This window comes from Rhododendron vialii, chromosome 5a, assembly GCF_030253575.1.
Source record: "Rhododendron vialii isolate Sample 1 chromosome 5a, ASM3025357v1".
Lineage (NCBI taxonomy): Eukaryota > Viridiplantae > Streptophyta > Magnoliopsida > Ericales > Ericaceae > Rhododendron > Rhododendron vialii.
In genome coordinates, this window is record NC_080561.1 from 34,758,073 (window position 1) to 34,783,244 (window position 25,172).

The window sequence follows — 25,172 nt, forward strand, 5'->3', positions numbered from 1 at the left end:
TCTTAGGTCTATTGTATCCTACTCTTTTGAACTTGTTATAAATTTACTCGCTTCGTCCCTAAATAAATTTTCGACGCACAAATCTCAACCTTTAAAAAGATGCATTTTTTTCGTACAAAAAAAATTACTATTTTTTTTTTCACAAATCAATAAATATCAATGAGTTCTATTAAGTTGTGAATTTTTTGAACAAAAAAAATATTTCTTTTTAAAGGCCTAAGTTTGCGGGCCAAACATTTATTTAGAGACAGACAGAGTATTAAACTACAAATTTTTAGCTACCACACCATGTCAAAGTCAAAATCATATTTATTATACACTTAATGTAATTGATACATCATAATATTTGACATTTACTTGACTACACGAAGTCAATCTCAACCAACCTTCTCCGACCCTTTTTTTTTTTTTTTTTATATCCGAACTTCTCCGACCTTTTGCTTCAAATTTTTTTGAAGACTGATGTGACAATTTGACATTTTCAAATTTGGCACTCGCATAACATTGCTCCTTGCAACATGGTGTCAGATTCGCTCTTAGAATCTAAAAAAAACAACCAAATGCTATTTTTGGTAATCTAAAAGGCCACTTTTCCCTTTGACACATGTCAATTTTGAAGCAAATTGGTTGTCTTCAAATTCATGTAGGATTTACTTTCATTCGAAGGTAGGATTCGAAAGAGTTATGATGTCAATTTTGACAAGTAGAGCTCCACATAAGATTTGACTCCTCCAATTAAAGATGCTTAACATATCGTTTTTCTTTAATAGTAATTTTATAAATGGATTATTCTTAAGGTCAATGATAATGCCACTACCCTTTTTACCAATGCCACTCCCCTTTTGTCTTTTAGTTAGATGAATTTACTAATTTACCCCTCAATGCAATAAACTTTCACAAAATGCATGGACTATTGTGTAAATTCATACAGTACAAGACAAAAATGGGAGTGGCATTACCATTCGCCATTATAAGAATTGATCATTATTTATTACTAGATGAGATTCATGAAGGAGCAAAAAACGTAGAGTTGAAGAAAATAGTACTTTTTTTTATTTAACTTATAGAATAATCTGGGTTGAAGTTTTCAATTACATTGGGGTTTCATCGGCCATTGAACTGAAGCAAAAGATATGGGAAGTGTTTAACGATTTGGCTTTCAGGGTTGTGTTCTCTAGGATTTTTATAGGGTATAATATCAATATGTGTTGAGATGAGTGAGCAAGTTGAGCTATACATTAGTATTTGACTTTTATAATTGGTGTAGAAAAACATGGAGTTATTCTAACTAAAATAGGTACTTATTTTTTGAACTAAAGATAAAGTATTATGAGAGAATGACCTGTCATGTCAAACGAAAAATAATTACTTAAACAAAAAAGAATCTTAACTGAACGGAACATTTAAAATCAGGGATGGAACCTTGCTTTTGAACGTGGAAAGGCTCTATATATTGAAGGGAGAAGAGTATATGGCTACGGGGAGCCATATATTTTGTAGTATGGCACGAATAATGCTTTGTAGGGTGAATTAGGCTAAGTTTACCCTATCGTACTAAACGGGCTAAAACTCACAAAAATATGGATTTTGAGACAGGTAATTTGGCAGAAACATCTCGTATAAAGTCCTTAAAGCTATAGATAAACATTTTAGGGAAAACTCACCGTAGTTACATTGCTGATGAAGGATGGAGTCTATGTAACTTTGGCAAAAATGAGTTAGCCAGAGTGAAGAGAGGGTATGCATTGCAGTATTTGCATGGATAGAAATTGGCAATTCTATTAGCCAAAGCAGTATACGGGTTGGTCCGAAATCCTGAGGAAATGGAGAGAGAGAGAGATTAATATGATCATTGTGAGGAAATCAATGGTGAAATGTTGCCCGTTTGAGGTTGATTTTTGATTTGTTGTTCATGGTGACACACATGTTCCAAGCCCGTGTTTCGATGCTACATGTTAAATTTATGATTTTATCATTGTAAATAGCTGATGAATTTCTCATAAATTTGTCGGGTTAATAAATGTCATTCGATCCACAAATAGAAACCGCCAACTATATTCGATTGGAAGCAAGCTGCGAAATTTTTTTAACAGAAAATCGGACGATTCGGACAGACAACAACCGGTCAATGCGGTAGACATGATTAAGAAAATTGGTTCCACCACAAAATCTACTTTTAGATATTTGATTTTAGGATATATTTTAAGAGGCAAAAGAAAACCAAAGAGTAAAGGAAAAAAACTTGGCTTCACAGATCCCTGTTGTTTTCTTTAACTCAACAAAACCCTTTCCATTTATCCTAGATCCAAAGAATGGCTGAATGGGGTAAGAGAATTCAAACTGGTACTAGAGAAGACAATGGGATAAGAGAATTCACAGCCAAAGCCACACAAAAACAAGATACAAAGATATACAGACATCAAACACGTACTCCAGACGTTAGTCACATAATCCTGTAAAAAGTCATGCGCTCTCGCTTTCAATCCTCGCACAATGCTCGCGCTCTCAATATTCGCTCTCGCGAATTTTAGTAGTTTGAGATGTATTTGTAAGACGCTTTCGTGCCAGCGCTCCCGCACATTAAGATTTAGCTCCAGACAAAGCACTGCTGTAAGCCTACCAGCTCTCAGGAAGGAAACACAATGACAAACTCTGGACACTACTGGAATTTTCTTCAAAGCCATTAACTCTGTTCTCATCTTGAATCCGTTCATAGGCACCATGTTCAGGAGATTGATGAGCTCCATGACCCAACCTTCCTGCAAAAGAGAACCCCGCTCAGTCTCTCTCGCGCCAGCGCATGCACGCACGCATACAGACGACCACCCAACCCAAAGCCCACAGGCCACAGGCCATAACACGCCCAAACCCATGCTGAAACTGACTCCAAACCCACAAAATATATTCCATTTTACATCAGGGATATAGCAGAGGTGGTGTGCACTACCAATGAAGAGGTACACACAGTCAATAGTGCTGTATTTGGAATCTTGGATCAAGGATATGGCAAGGGCAAAGGAATAAGAAATAGAAGATTTAACCCACGATTGTCAGATCTTCCAACTTTTCCATATCCACAATCGTTGAGCCAAACACAGCCTTAGTTTATACATTTTCTATATAAAATAGTCATGCGTCCTATAATGGGGTATGCCTACATTATAGGCCGGACTTCAAGGATAAGTTTTGCAAATTAACCCCACCCATGAAGTAAGTACATGTCATTCATTACTGGCGTACTTCTTGCATCTAATCCACTCCAGTCAGTTGCCCGTGAAGTCATTACCTGCACATCACGATTCACGAGGTTGAATCATGAATGGACTTCCACCACTGATCCTCACTGCCTCTGACTGGGATTCTTGCAGAAGAATCAACTGCAGATTGGAAGTCAACACCAGAAACTGATGCTGCACCAACTGTGGTGGGAACTTGGAGACAGAAGCATTACTTGTTGCGCCCAGTCAAAAATTTGCCAACAATAACCTGTGGACACATTGAGACCAACTATAAGACATCAACAAAGTAAGACGGGACTGTTTTTCGACATTTGTAGAGGAAAAGATCAGGACAGGACCATGGGACAGCAATTCTTCTTCGGTTGAATGCATGCCAAAGATTGCACTCAATTTACAATCAGCAAGAAAATCCATTGTAGGTGGTTATCATCATTCCCAACTCTCCTATTTTGCAGTTGCAGCGGCTTAAGTTTATCAGTTACAATCACCGCTTCCAAAATGGCAAAGTCTCTGCTCCTTCTGTTAGCCACAAACTGAGAGCATTCTCTCATTCTTTCCTTTTTTCCCTGGTGAATTAATAGTCATAGAATGATAGCCACCTACAGGTTCCCTAAGAAAAAACCCTGCAAATCCAGACAAATCCAACTTAAACAGCTACCACATGTATAAAGAAATAGCAAGCAAAGCTAGAAATTGCTAGCACCAAACAAAACTCTAATACATGAGAATACACAGCTCCAGATTTAGGTCTCAACAGAAAGGGGTTGATATTCTCATCTGCACTTGACAAAGATGAGAAAGCTGACAATATTTAGCTCACATAAACTTGGGCCAGATACAGTTCTCTGTCTCTGAAAGACCACCACAATTTAATACTAAAATGTTTCAGCTCCTGGTAAACATGAGGACCACCAAGATCCCCTTCTTCCAACTGGATAACACAAGACCCCAATTTTTGCGATGTGTCATTTTCGTGAAGGACTTTCCATTCCCTAAGAAACTTAGCAATGCATTCTATAAGCTGAAGTAGGTGATTAGGAGGATCATGAGCCATAAAGAAAAGGGGCATACTTGGAAGAACATGTCTGACATAAATTGGGCTGCTTCCCACGGGAAGCAATTTTTACTTGCAATGATCAACCTTTTACTTGACTTTAGTCACAAAATTTCGGAATATTAACATTGTTTCCTGCTTGCATGAATGGGCAACTCAGACGGGTAATAGGAGGGCTTTTCCAGCAAAATCCTGGCAAAGAAGCAACAATCTGCATTCAGCTCCACAATTCTCAATTTATGCAATTTTGATAGTTTATACATTTATTTGCTAGAGCAGTTTCCAAATGTCCAAATTGAGGATAATAAAATATTAAAATTAGCAGCTAGACATAGTATATTACTTCTATTTTCCTATAGAATCAAAGACAACAACATAATTGCAATTTAGACCTCAATGAACCTGCATAGTTTTACATTACGTAAGGTGACCTTTATTTAGTGGAAGGTATTATATATATATATATTTGGGTAAGATACAGTGGAAGGTATAATCTGCTACCCCAGAAACTGACTATTTAAACAAGCCCAACTTCTGAATCTTACATGTCATTGCTTGAGATGTCACTTCAACTCCAGAGTGTTTAAACTCAAAAAGCTTGTCCAAGATCACAAGAGTTGATCATCATCATCAACTTCATTGCTATCAAAACATACCACATAAGAAAGCGTTGACTGTTGATACCCATGCCTGCAGCCCACTCAGCGCATTTTTCCTCCTTGTTATTTCCAGATTGCTAACAGCCTGCTCTGGAACTCCACATTTGGTTAGAACAACTCCCAGTGGTTTAAATGTATAATCATCTGGCTGAATGGAACATTCTATCATCTCCTTAAAAGTCCTCACTGCCTCATTGTATCTCCCAGCCGATGCATACAACCATAGCACATGATTATAACTCAACAATTCACTCAAAAGTCCCAATTCTTTCATCTTTTGTGCAATCCGAGAAGCTTCTTCAAACCTCATAAGTTTCTTATACATACACAACATCATAGCATAAGAAAACTCGTTTGCATGACCTTTTCTCTTGAGGTACCCAAAAATACGTTCTGCTTGGTTAACCATACATCTTTCACTGTAGAGATCTATCATGCAATTAGACGAATATACATCAGGATCCGACTCAAATGATCGAATCATTTTGTAGGTTTCTTCTGCTTCTTTCAAGTATCCTACTTTAGTATAAAGTTTAATCAATGACTTGCATATAACAGTGTTTATGGTAATGCATGCCTCTTTCATTGCATTAACATATTTGAGAGCTTGTTTAACACTTCCAATATCAGCAAATGCATTAACCAATACACCGTAAACGACAATGTCTGGAGGCACGTTTAATCCAACCATTTCGGAAAATACTCCCTCTGCTCTTTCTAACTGACCTAATTTCACATAGCTTGAGATCACAGCACAATATGGGCTGCAATCGCTTACATATCCTGCCTCCTGCATTTTTCTCACATAGAGCACTGCCAAATGTGGAAGATCGGCACAAGCTAGCATATGAATTAGAGTATTGTAGCTACATTTGTCAGGAACTACATTGCCTTTCTCCATACTATCAAACAACTGGCAAGCCTTAGCATATTCCTTGTTGATCCCGTAAGCTTTGATCATCACATTGAACTCAAGGACACTGGGTGTTCTATCCTCCAGGCAACTCATGAAAATGCTCTGGGCTTCCAGAACATGTCCACGCTCTCCAAACGCATCTATGTTAGCAGAGTAGCAGTCAGAACTCATATTCCTCCTGAGATGAAACCTGTTGAACCATAACCAGGATTTGTCAAGCATGCCAGCTTCTATATACATTCTAGTCACTGATGATTGGGTGAATTCATCAATTTCAAGACCCCTTTCATCAAATTCCTTAATGAGGTCTTCAGCTTCACCAACCATGTGCCTTATTGAAAATGCATGCAGAAGGGTGCGGTAGCCCACAAGGTCTGGTTCAAGGGAAGCCTCCTTCATCTTCTTGAAATAATTTGCTGCCATTTCAATGTCATCATACTTAGAATGGATAGCGATAAGAATACTATATGTTCTAGCATCAGGTGAACACTGGAGCTCCTCCATTTTGTGTATTAGTGAGGCCACTTCCTCTAACTGGCCCTGGTTACCACAGATGTGAATCATCGTATTGAAAGTCACTGTATTTGGAACAACCCCATCTTTTAGCATCCGTGCAAATGTCTCTGATGCTTCCTTAAGTTTTCCGGCCTTGCCATAAGTATCTATAAGGTTATTATATGTGTATGAGCTTAACGGAACATGTCTCTTGGCATCTCCATTGATTGTAATAGATGTTGGTCGGATGCTAGTTTCACCATCATCTTCTACAGATTTACCCAAACACCATTTTTGGAAGAATTGTTCCGCCTTTTCAAACTCCCCTGCCTTTTTGTGTGTTTGAACAACAATCCCCATAGTAACCTCATCAGGTTCCATCCCTCGTTCGGCCATCACTTCCAACCAACGAAGTGCTTCGTCCTTGAGCCCACCTTTGCTATAAACATCAATAAGTGTTCCATAAGTAGAATTTCCCGGCACAATATTCATCTTCCCCATCTCATTCCACAAACTCTCAACCAAGGTCCACTTCCGTGCTCTGCCAAGTGTCCTAAGCATTACGTTGTAGTGAATCACATTCAACTCATAACAACCTTCTCTCTTGAACCACTCAAAGATCTCCAACGCCCGCTCCCAACTCGACTGCTCCTTCAAAACAATGGTCCGTTCCTTGTTCCCAAGCCTCTTTTCCCACGGCCCCAACGCCTCATCCAAATCCGCAACCGTTTCCAATGCTTCCAAGATTGCCGGAATAAACCCTCCATAACGTAGCCATTTCGTCGAACACTTGGCGTGCGTCTTCTTCGCCACACCATTTCCACCCAGTGAACCCCTCTTTTTCTCAACTCTAGAACTACAGCTGTTGTTTTCTCCATCTGGGTACTTGGAAAACCCGTTCTGGGTCGAACACAGATCATGCTTTTGATGGGTTTTTGGCTCATGGGGTTTCTTGTAAACTCTTTTGAGTCTCTTCTTGAAGCCTCCATTGGGAAGTTTCTTGATGGGTTGAGGTTTGTTTGGTGGTTGAGACACAGATACCACCGAGCTGGTGGAGGTCTTTGTGGAACTCGGTATGTGGATGCAGTTGGTATCTATACGTTGGAGCTTCGCCAACATTTGTCTTCGTAGCTACGGTTTTTGGCCGACCGCTCACATTATCCGGATTCCAGACAACGGAAGTGAAGCATCAGAATTTTTCTACTTTTTTTTTATTTTGCCTTTTCGGAGAGAAGAGGCCAAACGGAAAAAAATTACCGCCAAATCTTGACTTTACCAAGGCCAGGGCCAAACTTTTTCTGACTTTTAGACAAGTGTTTTTTTTTTTTTTCCCTTAATTTTTTTTACTAAAATTTGGGTATAATTATTAAGTTGATTTGTCCGGCTCGACGAGAGAAATTGAAAAATTATATAGTAAGTTGAAAACAATTTATTAAAGATGACTAAAAAGGCACTAAAAAATTTCATAAAGAAATCTTCATGACATTGCCAAGGAAGCTTTTGCCGTCGGGGAGACCTTAGAACATGTCCAACCTATCTCTATATAACTATCTTTATTTGAGAGTGTGAACGACCTTAGAGCATCTCCAACCTATCTCTATATGACTATCTTTATTTGAGAGTGTGAACGTGCTGTATCGAGGGAAGATTTCGTAATTTATTTTTTCTTTTCTTCAACTTTTTGGTTTTTTTAGAGAATATTAGAGTGACCAATGGTCATTTTTAGAGTTTTGTCTTCAAATATAGAGACAGTAAATTTGGAGACCAAATCTCTAAAAAGAACGATGGGTTCCTCTAATATTCTCTTATAAAGTACAAAAAAATGGAAGAAAAAGAGGGGATAAATTACAAAACTCCCCTTAATATGTCACATTCACACTCTCAAATAGAGATATGATAGGAGTTGTATTATATTAGAAAACAGTCAAATACATCAAAGTTGGATATCGTCTCAAATGGAGTAAATAACCAAACAAGAGGCCTAGCTACCCAAGATCATCCACTAAAGTCTCGCAACCAGGCTTCACCAACTAATCGGTCGTGACCAATCTTCAAACAGAGAGAACGACACAAACCCTTAACTGCGGCAAGCCAAAAAAACACTAGAAACCTCACACAGGGGGAGGAAAAACTCTCATTAAAGGGAGAGAACCAAACCAACAAAACCTAAAACAAATGAAACAAAAAGAGGCAGGAAAATAAAAATAATAATATCGACCGAGAACGCTGCGGCCAGAAGCCGCTGCATCAGATGAGCAAAGTCAATCCATCCCATCTTCAAATCTTCACCAGATCGACCTCAGTAAGACCGAACAAGTAGACAGAGGAAGGAGGCGGAGAGTGGAGGTGGAGGTGAGTAGCGGCAGCAACAACACCCCCCCCCCCCCGGGAAAACCCTGGAAGGAGAAAAGTTTAGAAATAGAGGCTCTCAAGTTGAGAGAGAGAGAGTAGCACAATTATCCTGAATAAATATAGATCTTGTTTGATAAATCTTGATTAGTTATATAATACAATGTTTTTAAAATCACATGAAACATTATAAATTATAAGATATAATCAATTAAAAAATAATACAAACTCCAAAAAATGCTAATTAAATTGGGACGGATGGAGTATTGTTAACACGTCTTTGAGTCGCTAGATGCTATTTTGCCGTTGTTATGCTATCTGAAGATAACACTTTGAATGGAATGTGTAATCACTTAATAATATTTGGGACATCTCCACTCATTGTCAATTAATTTTAAAATGGACATAAAGTTTCCACACTACTATCCTCTAGTAGGTCATTATGGCTGGCTTGTTACAACGATTCGGATCGGTCAAGTTGTCCTATGACCCGTAAGTCTACTACTTGTTTTAGTACATTAATTAGTCACAGTCCCATCTCTTAATCAGATTTACTTGGCTTCTACGTGTTGGTTGTTAGTTACCTAAAACACAACCCTCCTCCTTTATGAGCTTGAGACTAGATATAAAAAAAGGTAAGACTCTAAGCACAGTATAGACAGTAAAAAAGCATATTGCTGCAAATCAGGTCTTTCATGAGCGTACTAAACGAATTGAACTTAGATTGTCATAGGGTGAGGGAGAAAGTTCTTCGAGACTTAAATCTCCACTATGCATTTTCCTGGTAAACAACACTGTGCATATATGTTTACCAAAGCTCTTGGACGCGATCAATTTACTTTCCCAAACTCCCAGTTAGGCATGATGAATCCCCGCCGAGGAAATCCAAACTCTTCGCTCAAAAGTGGGTAGGCATCCTTGTTTTATGAACATGTTACTCCTCTTGTGGTTCCGCCTCTCATCTAGGCCGCCTCTCATCTAGGAAGAAGGTTCAAGCTAGCTCTTGGCCAGTCATGTTCTCGGTCTCATGATCAGGCAAGGCAAACGAGATATTGCTTGTGTCTGATATAGGAAGGAAGAATTTCAGTAGTTACTTAAGATACTTAAGTTATTTTGATATTTGAACAGGCAGACAGAGCTATTTTCTTTTTAGAAACCGCTCCAACTTAGGGAGGGTATTAGGAAAGCAAATAATTCGGTGTATTCTTTTGTTGAATATATATATATATATATATATATATATATATTAGCGCATGTCCGTGCCTGAAGGCACGGCTCAAAGAATGTGGCATTGGAACTGGCTTTTAGTGTCGTTACTCTTCAGCAAGATCGTGCCTATGGACACACACCCACATAACTTGACCCCAACACAAATCGATTTTTAATTAGTGGGGACCACTTCAACTAATCTAAAATTCAACAGCTCCATCGAGAGTCAGTCACACTCACACTTGAAGTGAAATTAACTACAAACAATGTCATCTTAGCCTAATGTGGGCACGCGCCCCAAAAATGCTCGATTGGGTCCATTTTGAAAGATTGGGCGCGGCCCCTTTTTCGGAGAAAGCGCGGCGAAATGCCTCGATTCAGAGTCGCCACTCGGGTTTTAGCGGTGAAAACACCCAAGGAACCGAACTCGAAAACGTTTGCCACGTTTGTTTGATTTTTGAAAAAGGCGTAGACCGGTCCGTCGTCACCTTCGATATCTGAGGTTTGGGAGCCAGTTTACGAGAGGGGAAGGGTTTTATGGCACCCCTCTCGCCCAATCTGGAGATCGGTCTCTACTCAGGCATTTTTATAAAACTTTTGCATTTTTCTCTCATTTGATCATCTTTTTTAGCCAGTTAGGGCGGGGGAGCAGTTAATGGGGATTAAAAAGGTAACAAGTTGCAATTTATGTGACAAAATGCTTTATGGATGATTTGCTTGCAATAATAATCATAGATTGAGAACAAGCACCGAGAGCAGTTTGAGTAAGGTGGAGTATGCTGCTCTGAAGGGATGTGAGCAGGTATCGCACCAGTATGCACCGGCCAGGCCATTGCATACTAACGCAACCTGTGCACGCCACCTCATCGCTGGCGTACTCCACTTACCATGAACTCACAGTCTTTGTTTGCAACCCTCTGGGCTCTGGAATGGACCAGCGCACACCCAGGACAAACTACGCAGTCAATATATCAGCGGTTATATAATTACAGACAGATGAAACGGCTTTAAGCCATGAAAATAAACAGAACACCCCATAAACAGTGTGGGAACCTAAAAGAGGCCAAGACTAAGCTAAGATGCAAGGGCCAGCCACTGGATCTTGGCATAACTGCCGTACGCCAATCGTATGAGACCGTACGCCAGTTACACCCCTTACCCAGTGCTTGGCTTTGCATCATCTGGGTTCTCGAACATGACCAGAAAGCATCCCAGAGGCTTTCTAAAACAGATATGGACAAATATTGAATATTACAACTAAACAGTTCTAAATACAAAAAGCAGTAGACTAGTTTTTAGCATGCAATAAGGTGATGAATAGACAGGAAATAAAGCATAAAACAAAGATCTGGATCCCATTTCACAACTAGAGTACGCCAGTTCTGGAGGGCTTGGAACTGTAGTACGCCAGTTCCAGACAGACTCCAAACAGATCAAATTTAAAACTGTACATTCTGCCACGGACCGGCGTACGCGGGCTTATGACCGGCGCACGCCGATTCTAGTCAGAAACGATTTTTTTGTTTTTGAAGCCTTGACAGCGTTAGGGCCAGGACTGGGATTGATTACCAGCCTTGACCCTGTCAGCTCCCCTCAGAGATCAGAACAGGAAAACAGTTCAAAGGTGTATACCTTTTGCTTTTGAGTTTGATGGTGTGTTTTGAGCTTAAGCTTGAGGTTTGAGGGATGGATGATGAATGTTTGGGCTTGGATGATGTATGAAAGGGGCTGCTTGCTTACTCTTTCAAGTGGTGGAAGAAGAGAAAGCAAGAAACCAAAGGAGAGAGATAGAGAAAGAGACTTAGGAACTCTCTTTTTTTGTAACCCCCTTGCAAGGATGAAGAGAGGGGGTTTATATAGGAGGAGAGGGAGAGAGAGGGGCTAAGGCCAGTCAAAGGGACTGGAGCCTTAGCCCTTAAGCCTTCCTTCTCATTGGATGAGAGGAGAAAGGTGATGGGATGGGTGTAAGAAAATGTCCCCCGGCGGAGAATGCTTTTTCAGTAGATTGGAAGGTTCCCAAGTGCTGTAGACCCCTACCCATGGCTTCTGCATGCTTAAAAACACAAGTTTGACCGGAAGTTTGACTGGCGTACTCCAGTTAATAACTGGCATACTCCAGTTCGGGCTTGGTCAACGGTCAAAGTTGACCGATAACTGACACGTGGCAGAGGACCGGCGCACGCCAGTTTATTACCGGCGTATGTAAGTTGGGTTTTGTTGAGGCTTTTTGGTTCTGGTTTAGAGAATTTTGAAAGGATCTGAAAGGGTTTTGGAATGCTCAAAGCTCAAACATACTAACATTTTCGGGGTGTTCCTGATCCATTTCATCATCGGGGAATCAAATACTGTAAGTAAACTAATTTGGAAAGTCCAAAATAGGGTGTCTACACCTAAACGCAATGTGATTGCATGTTCAACAAATCGTATACAATAGCAATTACAAAACCAAACACAACACCAGTGAGAGACCCATTTTCGTCCTCTAACCTATTAAAACACAATCAACCGTAATAAATTTCAAACCCCAATTAATCATGACTTACATTTGAATCCTCATTTAGATTCTCACCCGTTCTAACCCACTTCAACCCATTCGTATCTCTTTCCACTTCTTACCATAATCAAATCCTCTATTCTCATCTCCCTCTAGTAATAGCAGGAGGACCTCGCATCTTGCAATATTTTTGCATGAAAACTGAAACCCATTTCATGTGATCCTTATGCACCCGCCCACCTCCATATGCAGTTTCTCCCATCTGCAACACCAACCCCTGCTTCATAACCTAATAAAAAGAAATTAACAAAACTAAGAATATTATCAAAATAAATATTTTATTTGTCCTACCGCATATTAATTGAACGCAACATCGAAAAAGCAACAAAGACACAATCTTCAATTAGAATTGGAATTCTCATAAGAAACTGGAATAGAGATCATGTTGGTAATGAATCTAATGAGACAAAAAAATTATGTTTACCATAGTATTAGTTTCAAGCAATGAGTTTCACTCCATCCACAACTCGTCACTTCATAGACTTGTCTCACATACAATCGATTAAGCTAAGTCAAGCCAAGCAAATTTGAGCCAGTATGTACATAGATGCCTATGAAAAGGTGTTTTGGGACTTTTGGTGTACTATGCTGTGGCAATGGAAAACACAGCTGGCAAAGCATTTTGGTCATTATATTCCAACTAAATGTATAAAATATGAAGGCAAGCAAATTCAAAACAAAAAGGTTCTAAACAGTATCATACCACCAAAAGCTAATCCTTATTAGACCACCAAAACCTCAGCCATATGATTTCTCTGACGCCAAAAAAACCATTTGTAAAATAAATTCATTTATGATATTAAAACTTCGAAGTCATGACTGAATGTAAATATAATATAATAAGGAACATCTCTACCGAATTAACTTACCGTAATACAATGGAGTCTTCGGTCAAACTACAAAATTAATGCTGAAAGTCATGTAAGGAAATATAGAATCGCAAGAACAAAACAATTCAGTCTTAATGTACACTCCAATTACTTTGTATTTAAAAGAGTTCCAAAATCCTTAGCAAGAAGTGGGCACAAAACAAAATTAAATTTCGAATTAATACGAACTATGACTTCAAATTGAGTCGTCTCAATACCTACATTAGGAAGCGTTTCTCTGGCAAATCCTCCAAAGCTAGACTGTCAAATCTGTTTATTTCACCAGTGAAACCAAACCAAAGATGTCTAAGGAGTACATTTTACAAAACCAGTGAAACCAAAGATGTCTTATTTCTAAGTTCATTTAGTACCTAACTTATATTCAACAATGCCCGCCCCACAACTTACCAAACGAAAGAAATATTAGAGGAAGCAGAATAAAATGATAAGAAATATTGGCATATGAAAATTCTTTTCATCTTTCATTCCCAATGAGAGGTTCCAGGAGACACAAAGCATTCAGTTGTAGCTTTACTTCAACTCAGTTCTTTTTAGAACCTTGTATACCAAAACAAACATAAATTTAGTGATTCATCACAGTGAGAGTTCACACACATAAATCAAAAAATAAAGTGGGCATTGCACCTAGAGAGGTAATATGTATTTAGAACAAAAATACGTTGTTTGTTTGACTTCAGAAATTTCAAATTGATTCTCACCTAATTGCTCACTCATAGTTGTCTAATGCTTTCATTGAATATTCGGCATAATTTCACACATTTTTAAGGCACAAATAGATCATATTGCTCTAAATATCCTACTTGTAAAGATGAATCATCCGATTTCTAATTTGGATTTGAGAGGCTTCGTTCCAATCATAGTCCGATTTTAGATGTTTGACTTGCCCTTTTCAGTACCCAGTCTGGCTACTTTTTTTCCATGATTTTAACAAAAATACATTTTTATGCCCACAAAAAAAAAGTTTCATTTTTAGCACGGATATCCCAGTGAGATACACATCCATTCTGCCTCCTGTGACCTCGTCAGACCCTCTAAACCCTTTACTCTCTCTCATTTCTGTTTTTTTTTTGAAAAGGAAAAAAGTAGCTGATTGGAATTACCTCAGAGGGAAAAAACCATATTCATTAGATCAGCCTCCTTCCCTTTTTTGAACAACATCACTAAGTTTTGCAAAACGCTCTTACTATGAGAAATTCATCAAAGATGCCTTTTCTATTAAAAATCACATGCGAGTACACTTATCAAGTCTCCAATAAAATAACCAAACAAACTAACCCTTTGTTAAGGTTAATCTTAACAAAGATAACATTATGGAAGAAGACCACCGGTTATACTCCAGTTAAAATTGGGAAAGATAAAATTAGAAAGGAAATAGAGCTAATACTACCTAATCAAGAACTTAAATGTTTAGACAGCCAATATGAGTTCTTCACCAAGGCTTTTTATCACACATAGCGATCACATCTTTTTATCAAAGATGTGGTTTTTTTTTTTTTGTCAACATTCAAAAAATGAAAAAAGCAGATTTAGTAGAAATAAAAAATCTCACCAAACAAACCGTCTACCTTCAATATAGTAAAAATTCGTAAGCATGCGAATGGATAAATGTAAACAAAAACTTTAAGTGTACCTCAATTTTCCGATAAACTCATTAGGTAAATCTGCTGCAAAACAAACTCAAACATCATAAATTAATTTAGAAATAATCCCTACGTAATCGAATTTTGATGCGATTAAAAAAAAAAGACTTGAACAGAAAGACCCAAACGGGAGCACGGGAAGAATAGAACTTTGTTGCCATCGACGTTGTTGGATGAACTCATATTCATGTTGCAAAAATGTGAACAAAAAACCCTAATTGAAGAGGTAAAGGACCTCTCAATTTTTGAACCACGGTTGAGAGAGAGAGAGAAAGAGAGAGAGAGAGAGGGTTTCAAATTTTGAACCAAAAAGGAGAAGGGAACAAAATTAGGTTTTGGAAAAGGAAACAAAATTAAATCAAAATCATACCTCGTTACTGATTCATCTAATTCTATATCAGGGAAACATTTAAGACTAAAAAAGGAATATAGAACGAAGGGCGAAGATTTATGCAGAATGAGGGGATAAATCTGAAGCGTTGGTTGTCTTTTAGATTCAAACACAGCTCTGTTTTATTATATAGATATCAATCCTCTATCATTTTCTCTCCCTTATGTTAAATCCTTCCTATCCTCTATTTTCATACATCGCTCTTCAGTTTGTAAATACAATATATATTTTTCTCTTTTCTTTTTCGCCAAATGTTAGTTAAATTAGATTACTATGCCAGACAAACACATCATTTACATCGACTTGAATCTGAAACCTCAAACACTGAAATCTTAGTACCCACTCATGATCACTTGAACTATAGCTTTGGGTCGTAAATATTATATGTTCACTTTGTTGTAATCGTGCACGATACCATCAATCATGGGATTAGTCTCCCACATACTATCCTGCATAAACAGAGATCAAAGAATAATAAAAACAGAAAATGGTAATGTTACAACTATTATTGATAATGCCAAGATTTTAGTGCATAATACTATTGTATCTTTGCACATGATATAAGTCTTTTATGCAGTAAAATTTTAGGATTAACAAAACAGTCATGGCATTTTCACCACTCTAAAACTTATGCGTTTCCAAAATTTTAGAATTTTACACGGAGAGAGATATAATACGTCGCGGAGCCAACATGTGACCGGGGGGTCACGTTTTCCCTGGAATTTTATCCCCTACAACGCCGCCCCGCCGGTCACGTTTTCCCTGGAATTTTATCCCCTACAACGCCCCCCCCCCCCCCCCCCCCATTATTATTATTTTTTGGGGGTGGGCCCGTGGCTGTACACCTACTTAAAAAATGTCAAGGAAATTGAAAATATTGGGTATAGGGCTTATTGTTTACTTTGTTTTTACGTATTTTCAACCAAATTAATGGACCACTTAAAAAATTAAATGCTTGTTTCAGAGGGGCAAATAGCACATTGCTAGTATTTTTTATCTTTTGTGCTTACGTTTTGAATCTTTTGAATACTTAGCTAGAAGCTATAGTGCCTATTAAAGAATACTTAAATTGTTATGCCCAGTATTTCTTCGTTAAATTTTACTATGAATTTTTTTAATTTATTTTGAAATAGTGTCCTCTCTAAACGGTATTCCTTGCTCTGCCACTGCGGACCGCTATTTAAATTTCAAATCAACCGTGGAGTTATTTGGTAGGCTTTCAAATGGGTTTCGAGAAGCTGTGGGTTATCAGAAGCTTCGGCTGCAGTTGGGAATAGAACTCAGAGCTGCCTTGTCTCTTTTCCGTCCGTAGGACCCTCTCCCATTTTCCCGTTCACACTTGGTTATAAAATCCCTAGCATTCTCTTTCATGAGAATATATAGATAATAAAGTTGTTCTCTCTCTAAACAGCTTAAGTTTTTAGATGAGTTAATAGTTAACAATCTAATATGGTATCAGAACAGGCAATAGATTCTGTGTTCGAATCTCACCGCCTACCCAATTGATTAAATATTTGCACATGTTTAGCCCGCTTATGAATGAAAGTCTGGCTACACGTGAGGGGGACGTGTTGAGTTTATAAACAATAACGTTACTCCTCTCTCTAAACAGCTTAAATTTTTAGATGAGTTGGTAGTTTAAGTTTAACAATCTAATAATTAGTGTGATGAAATCAACAGTAACTTTGGATAGAAATTCTGTACGAGTGTGTGTGAGTTATAGTGAATTTCGCTGCCACGTAGATGTACCTGATTTTTAAAAACCATGTAAAATTTCTTGTGTTCTCTTTTTGTAATTCATATTCCGTTATGTGTACATGTGTGTTTGGGTTGATCGGTCCTTGCACATAAATAGTTTGTCCTATATTTCACTAATTAAAACAAGTACTTATTTTTCACCTTATATACTTATTTTTTTGAACTAAAGAGATTTATTGTGAGAGAATAGTCTATCTTATAAAACGAAAAATAAATACTTACAAAATGAAAACCTTAGCAGAACGGGGCTATTAATATCGACTAATTCACCAATTCAACGGAACTCTTTTCAGTCTCCCTCGTGGAATCGAAGTCCTCTATTAGACCCATAAAAAGCAGGTGAGGTTCAAGGTATTGACTCAAACCTCAAATTCAGCCGCCTGTCCTCTAATCCAAGGTTCCAAGAAGGAAGAAGTTTCAGAGGCTAACCCATAATTCTAATGACATGACAATTAGGACAACCCATGAGTGTCCGAATTCTAATGACATGACAATTAGGACTGTACGCGATGAGAACACAATTGTCGCGTGTCAAGAATGTATACCATTTGATATATGTGGGTCGGTGGATTCATGTACATCGAACGGTTCCCAACACTAATGTATTCTGAAAATCGTGCTTCTAGCATTGCTCTGCATCAAAACAATCTCATAACGTATAGCGTTGGAGGTCACTTCAGAACACAATTTAATCCCGAGCCGCTTAACGTACGTGGGTCATTTCTGTACATTGCAGAGTTCCTCTCTAGAAGAATGCATGGTGATATTCTCCGGTGACAAATGAGTGGTTGGTTTACTTTTCGGCCCCGTTCCGCAACAGGAAAAATGTCATTATTTTTTAAGAAGGCAATTTCAAGCTCAAAAATTATGAACTTATTGAAATATAAAAATATGCAATATGGATCTTATTTGAAAGATCTCATCGAGATCTTTTATACGATGCAAAAAAAAATTGAAAATTTATTTTCCAAACATTATTTTTAAGTTTGAAAATGTGAAATAAGCTGCTTATTTTTTAAGAATTTTTCACGTGAAATGGGAAAAAAACCGTTAGATTGGACCGTCTTTTTCCGCTTTAGAATTCCCGTGGGAGGTCAAACTAATGTTAATTTCCATTTTTGTTTGTTTTTGCTTGACAATAAATCATTAGAGCAATGCTAAAACCACACCCCCACATATACACTTATTTATACACCTACGCTAGGGGTGTGCACGGGTCGGACAAGTCGATTTTGGCCCAAAAATCGAACCCAACCCGACCATGTCGGATAAGAATATTTAGGCCCGCAAACCGAACCACACAGGTGGTAAGAACCGTCCGCGAGTCCGATTCTTTACTTCGGGTCGGGTCGGACCCCACAAGTAAGGAACGCACCAACGCGAAATCTGATTTTTAACAAAAAGTAAACCCGCACCCGTCCGAACCACATGTTCAACCCCGCCCGAGACTCTTCGGGTCAAGTCGGGTGCGCGGGTTTTTTCACACCCTAACCTACGCTATTAAATGTATGGGCTCCACATATTGAATCTGTGCAATATGTGTAGGGCCCACACACTTGTGAGTATAGGTTTGTAAGTGCAAAGGCAGGTTTGTAAGTGCAGAGGCAGCTGCACACCCATGGAAGGGTGTGCAGTTGAAGGCCCTAATTTATTTTTTTTTCAACATGTTACAAGTTGCAATATTATTTTTTGCTTATTTGAATACTCAGTAGTCCAAGGGACTCATACTTGAACACCCAATACACTAATTGTCGAGTTTTTGGTTGTTTAATTTAGTTAATGGAATTATGAATGAATTTTTTTACGAAAACTTTTGTTTATAGCAACACTCAAAATTCTTCTAAGCAAAAAGTCGACAATCTTCATTTGGATGCAAGACTACAATAACATTTTTTTGTTATACCATTGTAATGATAAGGTACAAAATAAGAGAGCATATCTCCAAATAGGTCTGTGAATATATTCATCATGGTCAGGTTTTACAAAAATGTAGTATCATGTTGTGCGGATATGTAAGGTTATCTAGCGAATATGATTTCGTATATGCTACTATGAAAATGGATTCCTTTGGTGTTTCAAATTAGTAGTGTAAATGTGAAATCATAATTGAGTTTATCTTTAGCTTTCTTTAGCTCAATTTATAATTTTTTTTATATCTTTTACTATAATATCCTACTTTTAAGTTATGTTGGTTTTAAGTTCTAATTTTATGGGTTCTCTATTTTTTTTTTTGCAGCTACCGTGATGCTGATATCTAAACCATTAAGGTCATTCCCGTGAGTACCGTGCATTAGAAGGTAGTTTCGCTCAATTCATTCTCTTTATAGTATAAGCTACAAGTTGGGGTACCGTGTTTGGATTTTTGAGTTCTAAATTGGCCTAACACAATTCTAAATTAATGGGGCTGATTTTCGAAACTGATTTTAACGCTTATTGTGGTTGCTGATGGCTACTCTCATGTTTTTTCTCTTTGAAATTAAAGGATAACAATGGTTGGAGTGGAGTAGTGCTACAGGTACCGACGGGTCGATACCGAAATCGTAGGGACGGCCGGGCCGGGCCGTCTCTGGCCACCGGACGGCAGATCCGAGCCGTCCAAAAATTCTAAAAAAAAAAAAACGAGGGGGCTTACGCGAGATTCAACGGCATCCGAGGTGTGTAAGGTGCTTGATCCGAGCACCCCTTTTTCGTGAATGTATGTATATACACACATATATACATATATACACAAAAAAGGGGTGCTCGGATCAAACACTCTACACACCTCGGATGCTGTTGATTCTCGCATGAGCCCCCTCGTTTTTTTTTTTATAGAATTTTTGGACGGCTCGGATTGGCCGTCCGGTGGCCGGAGACGGCCCAGCACGGCCATCCCTACGATTTCGGTACCGACGCAATATCATTTTCGGTTGGGAGTGGGTGCAAGTCGATCTTAGTAAAACTGGCCATGGCTCGAGGAAAGAGGGGTTTGCAAAAGTGCATTATCTTATTGTGGTGTTGTTGCAAAAAAATTTCGTGAATGCATGTGCTTCTTTAGTTAGGGTACACTCTACATTGATGATTGAATCATCTTCAAAGATTATGAGGCTATGGGGCAAAATACAGTGTATTAATTTTCATATTAGGATCAATGCTTTTACGATTCATTCAAGAGTTATGGTTTTAGTATCTGATATACATAAGTGCAACCTTTTCTTTTACTTGGTTTGGAAATTTTATTTTGACCCAAAACGAAAAAGAATAAATTAAGGAAAATGGGAGAACTCACTAATTCGAAACCGGTTAAAAAGAAACTTTTATGTCCGATTTTGAAGATGGGATATCATAACGGGTACAAATGCTATCCCTATTTTTCTTTTGCTAGGCCCATAGCTAAAAAATCTACTTTTCTTACGATTACATAACGAGTATTAATGCTATCCCTATTTTTCACTTGAAGGGTGTGCTGTCATAGTGTACAATTTTTATCCCTTATGAAAAGTTAATCACATTTGAGCGATTCTGCTAGCCTCTTGGTCATGCGGGGTGTGTTATTATATTAAAATTGGTACGGTCTGCTTGAATCTGAGCATGATCCAATATGTGCGTGTATTTCAATTTTCAATGTACTTAGAAAGTGACTTATCAAAATTTCATTTAATATATTTATAACATCTTTTTTCATAGGATATACACGTGCGTGGAACTTACCCCATGTGAGTGGAGTTAAAAACAACACTTTTTATGGGATTTACCCCATGTGACCACCGCCTGATAGCTCAAAATAGGAGGCTATGTGACATGTATTTCTATGACATGAGTTGGAACCACTTTGTTTGGTTTTCTAGGCAGATACAGTATTGGCATTTTCACAACATGCCTGCTTAGTTTTATGGGATTGCAGTATCTTCACTCTTTAGATTTTGTGTTTTGAAATTGCCGTGCCCGAAGGTTTTACAATTTTTTATGTGCTTCTATAACATGAGTTGGAACCACTTCTTTTTGGTTTTCTAGACTTTGTAGCAAACAGTTGCTTTGTGCGATAGAGCAATGAAGTCGTCGTGATAAGAGATTTGTTAAGACATCGAAAATTTCATAATGACATTTTATTTATAGGTAAAGTTTTACAAAAATATATTTGGTTTGAGAGAAATTAATTTTTATTATGTGTGTTGGGTGATTTATGGATTTTGAAAATTTGTGTAAAACTTAAATATTATTTGCACCTCAATTTGTCCTGCACATACACCAAAGTTTAGTTTGTTTGTACCCATTTTTTTCAACATGTCCTCCTTTTGCTCATTGTTCGACCAGTAGCTTTAGTTGTCTTCAAAATGTGTTGTGTCGTGCCTTCAGGCACCGGCATTCGCTAGTAAATTTATAAAACAGTCACTGCAATTTATGAAAAGTGTATTGTTTCAAGGACTGTTTGGTAAATTCAGGTGCTAAAGGAAAAATGAAGAAGAAGAAGAAGTGCTTGCATCCAAAAAGGAAGTGTGTAAATCAATTCCATTTGTGTAATGGTAACAATGTGTTTACATCCAAAAATATATCATCCAATGAGAAAATTACACGTAGCATTAAACAATGTGCGAACCAATCAAAACACGTTATAATTACACCTAATATACATGAGATCGATGGATTTAATTATGATGTTATTTTAGTACTATACGGTATCATTTAGATTGAAAACGACTACGTTTAGCCATAAAATGACAGATATGAAGAAAATTATTAAGTGTAACAGTTGATTAACTCGTTAATCATCAAACGGTGTCATTTAGAGACATCTCAAAGGAGGAATCAGTTATATTTATTTATAACTGTTTGATAAACCTATTTCAAAGCACTAATCCATGTTACACAGGAATAGGGAGCCCATTATCAAACATGTTTAGCCACGACTTATAGCAACAAACGTGGAAAGCAGAAGAGTTTCCTAAGAAGACCAAGTCAACAAGCAGTTCGAAGACAGTTACAACCGGTCTTGGAAGGAATCAAGGCATTTCAAATCAAATTTGAATGAAGACTTGGGCGCTCAAGAAAAACGTGAAGAATAAGAATTATAGACTGGCCTTTTGTCTATAAATAAAAGAAGCAATTGAAAAAGAAGCCCCAATAATTCATTATCTGACATTCCATACAAAGATGGTTGCTCAGAGATCTAATATAGTTTAGCACTTAGGAATTAGTTCGAAGTAGATGTAGTTTAAAGTATTTATAGCTTAATATTTTGCAAGTTTGAAGACTTATTTGAATGTAAGTTTGCTTTTGATTAAATTTAAGTTATCTTACATTATTTTGTCTTTTGTCTTGCTAAAATCCTAAGAGTAATCGTATATAAGCTTGTTTTTTATTACATTCAAGCGTGCTTATATTCAGTTATATTTTCTGATTTCTCTGTTTGCATGAAGTGTGTCGATTCAGTTGATTGATACCTTCTAGAAAAATCCTCTTCGTTGAGGTAATCGAACGGATAATCATAATTGCCCGATTAAGTTAGCTATTTCTAAGTTAATCTGAAAAGGATAATTGTTATTCTTTTCTGGCACGTCCGCACATAATTATTTTGTGAAAGATTGAGCTAATTTAGCACAAACACAATGGTTGTCTCATTTTTACTCTCTCTCCCATGTGTGGAGTAATTATGTACAAAAACGATTTGATTTCCCTGTTGTACTTCGATGACAAGTGTTTGGGGGCTAATTTGGCATGAACCAAATTATAACATCTTTCAAATTTCCTAACGGAGGTTAGCAGAAGGGTATCCACGAATAGCATTCAAAATACGGTCTTGCTATTGTCAGCCCACTGGGCTGACGATAAACATACTAAAAGACAAGAAAAACACGTATTTTTGTGCACTTTTTACATCTTTTAATACACATTCACACACCTACTATCGTCAGCCCATTGGGCTGATTTTAGAATTTTTCTTCAAAATAAGGGAAGTCATTAGTATTTTTTAAAATCAGAGGGGAGATAAGTATATTTACTAGAAACCTCAAGGGAGACCAGTGTAGTTTACCACATTGCCTACTTAGTTGCGTCATGTGATCTGTTTTTTTGTACCCGGTTGCGTCAAGCGATCGGACGACGTTTCTTGTCAAGCCATTTTCTGGCCTCATCTTAACAGAAAGTCTAGGTCACTGCATGGAATGCGGTAATCGTTCCACCGCACGGTTTTAGGGATCCATTTCGGGTCTTAAAAAAATATAAAAAAATATTTATAAATTTTAAAATAATATTTTACGTTCCTACGAATTCCGAAAATTTATGAATATTTTTTTTATTTTTTTGGGACCCGAAATGAACTCTAAAAGGCGTGCGGTGGACGGTCACCGCGAATTGCATGCGGTAGTCTGGCTGTCATCTTAATTCTGTTCTTCCGTATTATCCAAAGAAAATGCTAAAAACCGCCTACTGGGCTGTCGGCTGTCGCTAATCTATGGAGAGTGTATTAATATTTTGTTTTGTTTGCTATTTGAAAATAAATTTTTAACTCAAAAAATATTTATTACTCCTATTTCTGATTATTACTTTCATTTTTTTCTCCACTCTCAAATTATTATTTTCATTTTTCTCTCTTTCTCTCTATCTCTCTTCACTTATTACGCCAAAAACTAAATTCAAAAATTTTAAAAAATCCATCCAAACACAGCATAAAACAAGTGAAAGTGTATTGAAGTGTAAAATGTGCATTGAAATATGTGGGTTTTTTTTTTATCTTTTTGTAAATGTGTTTTTTTTATTATCTTTTTCTAAACTTATCGATGGCACAGTTGATTGCCATCTGGAACCAAAGCGGACCGAGAATTTCTCTCTCTCTCACACATCCTATCATCCATTCAAATAAGACGATTGCCATCTGGAACCAAAGCGGACCGAGAATTTCTCTCTCTCTCTCTCTCTCACATCCTATCAAGGCTATCATCCATTCAAATAAGACACGTGCTTGGATGGAAGTAAAGGAAAGTGACGCACCCTTTGATTGTACTTTAGATTAGGTTTTTTGTTCGACGGTCAGATGTAAAGGAAACTATTTTTTTTGTTGTTTGACTACCAAAATCAATTTTTAATTGATTGTGTAGAAAGTAAACTCAACAATCAACCGAATTAATTAACGCTTGGAGCTGCTTTAGATTAATTCACTGAAAAGGAAAAGTAAAGCGCTCAAACTCGACTATGCAAATGGCAGAGCAGCCTCATTCGTTTTGGGGTCTCAAAATTTCTGGACATGATCTCCAATAAATTTTTTCTATCTATCTCTCTTCACTCATTACTTTTAAAAAAATTCTTCAAAATTCAAACCGAACAGGTCGACTAGGGCTGCAAACAAAGCCCAACATTAAGGAACGAAGGAATAAAAATATCATTGGTTATTTGAATAAATCTTGAACAATCCATTAGTTGGCTTATTTAACCTCAACTCTTGCATCAATTTCCAGCAGCCACAATCTTCTTTTTCCAAACTTTCCTCAGCCCCTCTTTCTTGGAAGCCTCCTCCCTTAAATCCATGTCCCCCTTGTATATATTTGGACGATTGTAGTAGAAACCAATTAATTAACACCACCACCACCCCCCCCCCCCCCCCCCTCCCCCCCCCCCCCCCGGTCTCTCTCTCTCCATCCACCCCTCTCTCCACCCCCTGCCCTCTCTCTCTCTCCAAGATGGCAACGGATACCCCTAAACCTCCCCATTACCATCACCACCTCAAGAGCAAGAAACCCACAAAAGGAAAGAAAAAACCCATCAAGGTGACATACATTTCAAGTCCAGTGATGGTCCAAGCCGAGAATGCTTTCGAGTTCAGGGCAATTGTTCAAGAACTCACTGGCAAAAACTCCGACCTCGGAAGGACTTACGGCGACGGCCCGGCGTTTGGCAACGAAGACGGCGAGGTGATTGATCACGGCAATATGAGTACTCATTCTAAACCTGCTGCTTTCACGAATGGTGAATACTCAAATGATGATTGCGCAAACATGGTACAGACGCCCCTGGAATTCAATGAATCTTCTTTCTGGAGAGAAGTC

At 37.9% G+C, this 25,172-nt stretch overlaps 1 protein-coding gene across 4 annotated transcripts; it reads right to left on the reverse strand.

Annotated features, from left to right (window-relative positions):
- Window positions 1-2,328: 2,328 nt before the first annotated feature.
- LOC131325889 (pentatricopeptide repeat-containing protein At3g23020) lies at window positions 2,329-7,600 on the reverse strand. Of its 4 annotated transcripts, none has more exons than XM_058358365.1 (3): window positions 4,839-7,600; window positions 3,578-4,485; window positions 2,330-3,486 (listed from the first exon to the last, which is right to left on the reverse strand). In XM_058358365.1, exon 1 carries the CDS (start codon window positions 7,480-7,482, stop codon window positions 4,939-4,941), a length of 2,544 nt encoding a protein of 847 aa, XP_058214348.1. In that variant the 5' UTR covers window positions 7,483-7,600; the 3' UTR covers window positions 2,330-3,486; window positions 3,578-4,485; window positions 4,839-4,938. The 4 variants fall into 4 exon arrangements, with proteins under 4 accessions (XP_058214346.1, XP_058214348.1, XP_058214349.1 ...); XM_058358366.1 differs by having other exon boundaries at window positions 2,331-2,759; window positions 3,219-4,485; XM_058358364.1 differs by having other exon boundaries at window positions 2,332-3,862; window positions 4,311-4,485.
- Between the last annotated feature and the right edge of the window lie 17,572 nt (window positions 7,601-25,172).

Bases quoted from the DNA above. Each gene is read 5' to 3' on its own strand.
- LOC131325889 (XM_058358363.1), bottom strand. From the start codon at position 7,482: ATGTTGGCGAAGCTCCAACGTATAGATACCAACTGCATCCACATACCG.